Consider the following 10191-nt stretch of genomic DNA (forward strand, 5'->3'; position numbering starts at 1 on the left):
CTTGAAGTAACAAATGCATGGACTAGTTTTTTTGCATCATTTTGAGACAGGATGTGTCTTATTTTTGCAATGTTACGTAGATGAAAGAAGGCAGTCCTTGAGATTTCACAACACATGAACAAGTACAAACTGGCACAAGACAAGGGGGGACAGGACTATTTAAACAAGAGGTGAGAGGGGACAGGACTATTTAAATATGAGGTGAGAGGGCACAGGTGGAAACAATCAGGGGCGGGGTAGACAATCATACAAAGGAAGGAAGTAAAACAAGACATGACACAAGCGGAAGAGAACATTTCAAAACAACAGGAAGTGTACGACAAGACACGAGTGAATCTAACTACACAAAAAGCACATGACAACCACAGACTAATATGAAATTAAACAAAAGCCTGATCTAAACCCTAAACATGGATACATTTAACATAGGTGACGAGACTCAACAACCTTGAGCGTTCAAAATACATTTCTGGCCACAAGAATCTTAATTTACCCTTGGTTACTAATAAATAAAATGTGGTTCTTTTTTTTAACTAATTGTAAAGTTTAGGGAATGTAAATCCCAAATTACTGGCGGTCTAGGGGATGTTTTTGCCTCAAAATTAATCTTACACTTCAGTTGACAACTTTCCCTCGCGCTGAAGTTTTTAAAAAATCTCTCTTGGACATAGTCCAACACAAACAAAGTTATTTGCAAAGACGGAGAGAGGAAGAACATAGTGAGAACTGCTGTCAATAACTCAGAAGTCAGACATTTGTTTTTCTAACGTAAAGCTTTTGTAACAGCTCTCATATTGCAAATTCCAGCTCCACCCACCCGGTGCTCTCATGTAATAAAATCGAGCGTACCCGGAAAGCATTACTTTCACTTCTACGTTTGTTGTTAACATCTGCGTTGTCTCCATATATTTACAAGAGGAAGCTGCAGTAAATCTGTCCCGGACATCACGCATCTGTCCTCAGAGGTAGGCATTCTTATCTGATGTTTATTGAAATAGTGTGGTTAGAAGAAACTACTGACGATGCAACGCACTGAACAGCCGTAGTAATAACTGCTGGTTACTGTTGTTGTCACATTGGGTTGAACTTCCATAAACTTTACTTTACAGACATCAGCTTCTATTTTTAATCTATAATATACCGTCAGAGTGAGTCATCTTTAGATTCTATTTTTAATCTATAATATACCGTCAGAGTGAGTCATCTTTAGATTCTATTTTTAATCTCTTCAAGAGCCATTCAGCATGCAGCTGTCTAAATCTCTCCAAAACCAAAGACATGTTGAAGATCATACTAATCATACTAATTTAAGTTTGTATTGATACAGTATTTTACAGTAAATCTGTGAAGAGAGATGGGAGTCAAAGTCACCTGACATAACATACTTATATTAACATGTGTAATATTATGGCTTATTTAGTTTGGAGCATTGGTCCTTTGTGCAATTTATCAAATGTATTGTTAGGATTTGTATAATTATAACCAGTAATGTGCCATCCATGTAGATGAACAAAAGACAACAATATAAATCCATTAGTTATTATACAAATGTATACAATGTAAAGTAACTGTCTGGGTTACTGTAGCAGAAAGTCCTCAAATGTCCATGTTGATCGTGTACAGGTATGATGGTGAACTGCTGTGGTCTGCTCACCTCCCAGAAGGAACCAGGTACACAGTTTTTTTTTTTAAACACAAATTCTTTCCATAACCTTTTTGTACTCATATAAACTACAAATGCAAAGGATTTATGTTAGCTGTGGTGTCATGTGTCAATGAATTAGGAAAGATGTTATAGATGACACAGACATAAATCAAAACGGTGTTTTTTCCCCGGGGCCGTACCTTCTCTGTCCGCTGCCTCCGCCTTTTTCCAAACATCTGAACTTTCACTGATCTATGACGTCATCTCTGCTCCTCCTCACTATGCAAATTTGCATTTGTAGATGTTTCATAAACCAGACTGCGTATATTGACTATCATACATCATTGTAATTTTACACACTTTCATCTTATATGTTTGATACGAAGTACTCGCTGGATAAATACTACTTCAACAAACACTATAATAGAATACATTCTTATTTTAGGTGTTGTTCCCCTTTTTAAACAGAAGCCTCAATATTGTTTAAAAAAATGTTTTACTCATTGTTTCCTTCTGTTTGCCGGTCAGTTCCTCTGAAGAGCGTGGAGGTGGAGCTGGAGGTGAGGGACCATGTGGCTACAGTGGTGTCCACTCTGAACTATGAGAACAAGGAGGACAAACCACTAGAGGCTGTTTTTGTCTTCCCTCTGCCTGGAGATGCTGCTGTCTGTCACTTCAGTGCCAAGATTGGACAGACGCAGATTGTAGCTGAGGTGAAGGAGAAACAGAAGGTGAGCTGGAGGAAGACTTGCTCATTACAAAGGAGCTTAAAAACACAGTGAATGTTGCTGACATGTGTCCTCTGTACTCCAGGCTCGTGAGGAGTACGATGATGCTCTGAGCTCCGGTCAGCAGGCCTTCCTGTTGGAGGAGAGTGAGCAGAGTCCAGATATATTCTCTCTGAGTGTGGGCAGTCTGCCTCCAGGAGAGAGCGCCTCCATCAGGCTGGAGTACGTCACTGAGCTGGCTGTGCAGGCCGATGAAGGGCTGAGGTTTATTCTGCCTGCTGTGCTCAACCCTCGCTACCAACCACAGGGTAATAATAACCTGCACACACCTTCATCCAAGACTTAAAGTGTACACTACACCTGTCCATACAGAGTGTTTTATTGCAACAGTCACACACCTTGACCTTGAGAGAGCTGTTTTAAAAGACAAAAAGTCTGATGTACATTTAATGGATGGAACCTGGAGATGGAGATTCCTAACTTGTTTCCTTCCTCTCAAAATGTTTACAGGTAGTGAAGGTGGCAGTGTCCAGGTGACCTCTGTTCCAGCCTCTCTGGTGCCCTACAGTCTGTCTTTCTCCGCCCGAGTGTCCTCTCCTCGTCCAGTCTCTAAAGTAGAGTCCAACTGTCCCCTGGACCCTCTCCAGTACCTCAACACAGAGCAGAGCCAGGCCACGGTAGGTAGAGTGCTGATGTGTGTGTGATTTTGAAAGATATATCTCTTCATTTGTGTTTCTGAGTGGATTTTGTGAACTGCAGGTCAAGTTGGCTGCAGGACACAAGTTTGACAGAGATGTTGAGCTGCTGATTTATTACAAAGATGCCCACCAGCCCACTGCTGTGGTGGAGGCAGGACAGGCCTCTGCCAAGCCTGGTGAGTGTAACTTAGTGAAAGATAGTTACCTTCATCTTCCAACTGATACTTATGTTTGAATGAAGGGTAAAACACATATTTGTGGTCTTTTCTTCTCTCTCTGTGTTTCAGGCTCTCTGATGGGGGATCCAGTAGTGATGCTGAGCCTGTACCCTGAGTTCCCTCAGGCTGTCATGTCTTCACTCGCCTCATGTGGAGAGTTTGTGTTCTTATTGGATCGATCTGGCAGTATGGATGGGCCACGTATAAAGAGTGCCAGGGTATCTATTCATTATTCATTATGTTTTATTTCTATCATAACATCCTTCAGTCTCCCTCTCACACAGTGGCCTTCACTATCTTCTCTCTCCTCTCTTCAGGATACTCTGCTGCTCCTGTTGAAGAGTTTACCAATGGGCTGCTATTTCAACATCTACAGTTTTGGGTCCAGCCATGAACACATCTTCCCGTAAGGCACTCCTTCATGTGACTCAGGTCACAAAAATGTGCTTCATTCTTTGATATCACTATTTCTGTTCATGTGCGATTCATGTTGGCTCTATCAGCAGACAGATCATTGATATTGTCAGTGAAGACATGCTTTATTCCATGGAAAGGTTGTGGTTTTACTTTTACAAAGTTGGCCTGAGGCTGGATGTGAATTCCCGAAATGCGGTGTAGAAGTTGTTAGTGCCACACGACCATCCAACACCTATCCTCCTCCATGTGTGTGTTTCTGATGGCAGTAAGAGTGTGGAGTACAACCAGGAGACCATGGAAGAGGCTCTGAAGAAAGTTGAAGGGATGGACGCTGATCTGGGAGGAACAGAGATCCTGAATCCCCTAAAAGATATTTACAGCCAGTCCTGCATTCCCAATCAACCCAGACAAGTAACACACACACACACACACACACACACACACACACACACACACACACACACACACACACACACACACACACATCTTTCTACTGTTCTATTGTTTAGCAGGTTCATCTTACTACACCTTGTTCTTTACACTTTCCCACTAAAACAACGTTTGTTACTGAAACAGAAATCTAACACGCATGTAAACTTTCCTCCTCAGCTATTTGTCTTTACTGACGGAGAGGTGGGGAACACCAAAGAAGTCATAAATCTGGTGAAGAAGAATTCAGGTTCCCACAGGTGACACTTCATTATAATTATTCTATCTTGCAGTATTTCTTCTTAGATTCTCATTTTGTTTTTACTTACCTTATTTTCTCTTTTATACATATCTAATTAGCCAACTGCAACCGACTCCTCCTCTGTAGTTGTTGTGCATATGATAATGCAGAACTTGAATATGTCTCATGTTCTAATGCTTTGTGTATTCCAGGTGCTTCTCTTTTGGGATTGGGGAAGGGGCCAGTTCTGCTCTTATCAATGGGTTGGCCAAGGAAGGAGGAGGTCACGCTCAGTTCATCACAGGGACTGACAGGATGCAACCTAAAGTAATAAAGACATGAAAACACAATGAAGCTGTCAAATGAAACAATGCATCATCAAATCATCTTTCCAGTTATTTAAAACGCAGTGTTTTTACTCATCAGGTGATGCAGTCGCTGCGTTTTGCTCTGCAACCAGCTGTGGTGGACATCTCAGTCACGTGGGATTTACCAAAGGGAGTCTCTGTCACTGCTCTGTCTCCACCAATCACAGCACTTTTCCAGGGTCAAAGGTCACTGATTTATGGCCAGCTCACTGGACAGGTAGGAGCAGCCCCACCTCAGTGTGAAATAAGTCTCTGGTTTGACTTGTCAGGTGTAAAAATAATAATAATATGAATAACTTATCTTATATGATCACAATGCTGTAATGCTTTCTCAGAGTTCAGAGGCAGCAGAGGGCTGTGTGACGGTGAAGTACAGCCTGGCAGGCCATCCCTCTCAGAACCAGCTGCACTTCAGTCTCCAACCTGCAGAGGACACTGGGTAAAACATGTTTTGGTTGGTCAGCAGAAGTACAATAAAGAGTTTATTTTACAGATGTTTGCAATCGCCTACATTTGTCCCTACATGGACTTTACAACGATATATGCTGTTTACAACATACACTAAAGGAGACAGGGAAAAGTAAAACAATATAAAAAATAAAGATTTAAAATGGCAATAATGTTTGAGACCAAATACTGTGCTAAATAGCAAAATTTAGCATGCTAATACACTAAACTAAGCTAGTGAGTATGGGAAACCTTATCATTAGCATGTTAGAATACTGACGGGAACCTCTGTGTAGTACTCTTAGTCTTGTTGTAGCATTAAGAGTTTAATTGACCTCTAATGTCCTGATACTCTTACAGTAGATCACTATTTTTGCATTCATACTAATGAAAGGTAAAATCCACCTGTGATCTCCTGTCTGCAGACTAACAGTCCACAGGTTGGCTGCTCGGACTCTGATTCGCTCCCTGGAGATGGAGGAGACAGAGCGCAGAGGAGAGCAAGATGAAGGAGTGAAGAAGAAGAAGGTGGTGGAGCTCAGTGTCCAATCAGGAGTGAGCAGTGCCTTCACTTCCTTCATTGCTGTCAACAAAGGCAACGGCGAGACCATTCAAGGACCTCTGGTGCGCAGAAATGTTCCAACACCCAGTGAGTGTTTCCAAGAAGAAGAAAAAACAAAGTCCCACCTTCTTAAGAGATACTACAGCTGACCATTGATGATCGTTAAGAGAAGCATGATGATGTACTTTGATCACAGCGTGTTTATACGTGCACATCTATATTCCCATGCCTATGAGTTTGTTTGTAAAAACTTTCACATTTGAGACAGTTTTTAAGTTTTAAAGACCTGGGTATTTTAAGTAGTATTTTTAACGGCTTTTGTGAGTCATTCTAATAAGCTCATAAATGTGTCATTTAGTGGATATGTTTAGTTGCATGTCTCATGTCTTGACTAAATACTCTTTTTTTTATCTCAAAGTGATGCAGTGCTGTATGATGTCAGGTCCTCCTGTGATGTGTAAGTAAAAAGCTGAATGAAGTGGAACAATCATCAGAGTATCTCTGTAAATGAATGTAAACAATAGAAGACATTTCTGTAATGGAATTGCTCTTTATCTTTTTGCAGCTTTGTCTGCATGTCCAGCAGGAGTTGTTTTGGCTCTAATGTCCTTTGGTAGTAATCATCATATTAGACAACATGCAAAGTGTTTAGTGCAGCAAGTGATGAAGGGTGAGCTGTCATATGTGCATGAGCTAGTGTGCACATGTGTGTTTGCACATATGTGGGTATGGAGGGATGTGTGTGCCCTTAATATATATTTTAACTTTCAACTTGTGAGTTATTCTAATAAGCTCAGAAATGTTTAATTTAGTGGATATTTTTTGTTGTATGTCTCATATCTTGATCTCATATTCTATTTTTTTTTGTTTTTTTATCTCATAGACGAAATGTCCTGTGATATGCCAGAAATGAGTAAGTAAAAAGCTGAATGAGAGTGGAACAATCATCAGAGTATCTCTGTAAATGAATGTAAATAATAGAAGACATTTCTGTAGTAGAATTGCTCTTTATCTTTTTGCAGCTTTGTCTGCATGTTCAGCAGGAGTTGTTTTGACTCTGGCGTCCTTTGGTATTAATGATCATTTTAGGCAACATGTAATTGATTAGTGCAGCAAGTGATGAAGGGTGAGCTGTCATATGTGCATGAGCTAGTGTGCACATGTGCATGTCATTGGCTTTTTGAACACAGTGTATCTCTACCTCCACTGAACACAATAACGTACTTGTTACATAATGTTACTTCATGTTCTGCCATTTGCCCAGTCAGCACTACAGTAATGTATATGGAATCTTTGTTTGTTTTACAAGGTGCAGTGTTTTATGAATACAATAACTGAATGTTTTCTAACGGTCTGTTATTCCACAATAAGAAAACATTAATTACACAAACGCATAACTGTTTTCTATATACCAAACGGGTAAGCTTTTCCATAGAGATTTCACAGTAATTTGTGGAATGATTGTGAGTTCAGTAAGTGTCTTCAGGTTGCTTCAAGCTCCATTAGATGCAATTAATATGCGGGGTGCTGTACAGTAAATGAGTGAGATGCAGTGAGTAATCCAGAGGGATTACCACTCAGACTGAAGGTCTGAGACTTTTGAATCGAGCCAGGGTGATACTTAGGCTGTACAGGGGTTAGGGAAGAAACAGCCTCACCTACAGAGCAGCATCAGTCCATTTCCAGTCAATTCAATGTGCAATTAGGAAAGTGATTAATGTTGATTAGAATCATAAAATCTTTTGGCATGCTTTGATTATTGTAACAATGAATTTCCTCTGAGACAGGTTTGTGTGGAGAAGAAGATGACGATGACGTTGACTCTGAATTGGAAGAGTGTCGCGCTGTCCAAGGTACCTGATTTGTTTCAGTGGTACACACACTTTATAGACTTGACAACATGTATTGATAATTTTTATATATACTGATGCTGGTGCTTTCTCAAGAATAAATGTGTCCTTCCTTCTCTTAAAACCTAATACCCATGGAGGTATTAAACAATTGTGAATGTCGACATGGCAGCCCATTCATTCCAATGAGACTTTTTCACATACTGTATGTATCGATCAATCAATCAAATTTTATTTATTAAGCCCAATATCACAAATCCAATATCAGAGGCGGGAGGGAGGCTTGGTGTACGTTTCCCGGCAGTCTAAGCCTAGAGCAGCAGCAGAACTAGGGGCTTGGTTCAAAGCAAGCCTGAGCCAGCCCTACTATAAGCTTAGAACGTTTTTTTCCATATACACGCACACCCCCTAGTGTAGATGCCCATAATGTATGTGTATCAATGTTTGCTCTTGCTGAGCCTGGCCAATGTCCTGCACTAATGAATAACATGAACTTGACTTTGGCGCATGGACCCTTATTAATATATGATGTACTCAATGAATGATATTGTGACGATTCAAATAGTGATTTTTCAATTTGTGGTGTTCTCAGATAAAATAAAATTGAAGTGCATGCCATAAATTATCTCTGGGTCCCAGGGCATCATGTGACACTTGACCGTCATCCAGAAATAGTTTCTTAATGATCTACTTGTATCATTGTATCTTTGCATTTCCTTTCATTCCTCAGGGTCTTTTGCTGATGAGTTAGAAGTCGCAGAGCCCAGACAGCCTCGCAGAGACCCTCTGCTGCAGCTGGTCTCCCTCCAGAAGGCGTCTGGTTACTGGGTGCTGGATCCAGCTCTGTCTGCTGCACTGGGGAAGACCAGTGAGGAGGTGGAGAACACAAAACCTTCAGGAGTGAGTCATTGTCAAAAATAAAAACACAAATTAGGACTTATTTAAAGCACATTTCCAGACATGGTTTATAGGGATGGCACTTATTTAAACAATAATTACATTTAATGAAGCACTCCATACAAAAGATGAGAAATTGTTAAATACTCCATGTAACACTTGTAATTTAGAAAGAGGAACCAAACAAAAACAAGGCTAAATAGTATGTATGATAATTAAAAGGCATGCTAAAATACAAACAATCGATGGAAATGAGTCTGCAGCAGAATGTGAGGTCGTTGTGATTAGCTAGTCTTCCCTTGGTGTTGCAAACAGTATTGTGGTCAAACTGCAATAACACCAGTAGAAATCTTAGCTGGCATGTTCGTTATGAGCTGAAAATATAGAGTGACGATGATGTCAGGGCTGTTCAGTAATATCCAAAGAAAAACGATCAGACTGTGAAACTGGGTATGATGCCCTCCTGTGGTATTTTTAACCACCTGTTAAGGTTTGACCATATCTATGAATAGTTCACATATACATCTGTTTTTCTTTGATTTTGTGAATTAGGTCAATAAAGAAGTGTGGGCCACCATTCTGGCTCTGATCTGGCTTCATGGTTTCAAGATGGACTCTCAGGAAGAGTGGGAGCTTCTGGCTATGAAGGCTGCGTCATGGCTCCGTGCTCAGAATGGTAATAACTGGAATAATAAGAGATGAGCTGTTGTTTTTAAGAGTGTGTGCTGGTAAAGATGAGCAATTCAGTTCCCTCTGCTGATGTTGTGTTATGTGTTTTGTTTTCAGCACCGTGTGTGACCGAGTGTGTGGACGCTGGAAACTCTCTGCTGGGTTGTAAGGTGCAGAAAGACGCCCTGGGACTCTGAGGTTTTCATTAAAGTGGCTTCTCCTTCAGGATTACACAGAAGCAGATTGACTATGTGTACCTACAACCTTTACTTTATTTGGTGAACATTGCACTTCATTCTTTGCACTATTTACATTTTATCATGACATGTTCTTGCCAAACTCCATAGAGATGGGCTGGCATGAGCTTATGTGGACGACTTGTAAAAGTAAGTTGACACAAATATATCTACAGGCAAAAATTGCACTGCCTTTCCAAGATAGCCTCTAATCCATGTGTCTTGAATCACTCACTATTTATTAAGTAGTGCACTACATCTATTTCAGTGGCTGAATTCTGAGTCACATGTTACAGATGTGAAAATTACAGCTGAGAATGGTCCAAAATGATGATAATTAATAAGTGTTTACAGTTTAAATGTACTGTTAATAACATAGTAAACTATTGATTGTTTCTTATATAGGGAACAGTGAATGAGTGATTTCTGAGAAGCTGAACTATGTTCCTCTGCTTCTATGTTTATATTCTATGCTAAATACTGTGGGAGTCTACTACTATACTACTGCACTCAATAAAGAATATGTTTGGGGCTTTGTCAATCAAACCAAGAGATTGTGTTTTTTGTTTAGCATTCAACAAAAGTATATCCCATCCGATTTAATGGGCATCCTGTCTCAGCCTCATTGCAGCTGCTAACAACATAATCTGTTATCTGTGATACACAAAATGACAAATACTGTGTATGATAAATATACATATTTGTTGCATTAAAACAAATTAAAAACTCTATAGATGGGCCAAGAGGTTTTTTGGAACAATTGAAATTAGAAAGAACAATGTGACT

At 40.1% G+C, this 10191-nt stretch overlaps 1 protein-coding gene across 1 annotated transcript; it reads left to right on the plus strand.

Annotated features, from left to right (window-relative positions):
- Nucleotides 1–850: 850 nt before the first annotated feature.
- LOC115017414 (von Willebrand factor A domain-containing protein 5A-like) lies at nucleotides 851–9951 on the plus strand. Its single transcript, XM_029445824.1, has 20 exons — nucleotides 851–965; nucleotides 1624–1671; nucleotides 2174–2376; nucleotides 2459–2681; nucleotides 2884–3050; nucleotides 3133–3247; nucleotides 3359–3507; nucleotides 3607–3695; nucleotides 3973–4117; nucleotides 4316–4395; nucleotides 4589–4703; nucleotides 4803–4961; nucleotides 5080–5183; nucleotides 5617–5840; nucleotides 6172–6210; nucleotides 6637–6666; nucleotides 7541–7606; nucleotides 8334–8503; nucleotides 9053–9176; nucleotides 9287–9951. The coding sequence occupies exons 2-20, from the start codon at nucleotides 1626–1628 to the stop codon at nucleotides 9364–9366; spliced, it is 2328 nt and encodes a 775-aa protein (XP_029301684.1). The 5' UTR covers nucleotides 851–965; nucleotides 1624–1625; the 3' UTR covers nucleotides 9367–9951.
- Nucleotides 9952–10191: the final 240 nt, after the last annotated feature.

This window comes from Cottoperca gobio, chromosome 13 (assembly GCF_900634415.1).
Source record: "Cottoperca gobio chromosome 13, fCotGob3.1, whole genome shotgun sequence".
Lineage (NCBI taxonomy): Eukaryota > Metazoa > Chordata > Actinopteri > Perciformes > Bovichtidae > Cottoperca > Cottoperca gobio.

Bases quoted from the DNA above. Each gene is read 5' to 3' on its own strand.
- LOC115017414 (XM_029445824.1), top strand. From the start codon at position 1,626: ATGATGGTGAACTGCTGTGGTCTGCTCACCTCCCAGAAGGAACCAG. The intron at 3,248-3,358 runs GTGAGTGTAACT...TCTGTGTTTCAG, and splicing joins ACAGGCCTCTGCCAAGCCTG to GCTCTCTGATGGGGGATCCA. The intron at 3,508-3,606 runs GTATCTATTCAT...TCCTCTCTTCAG, and splicing joins CACGTATAAAGAGTGCCAGG to GATACTCTGCTGCTCCTGTT.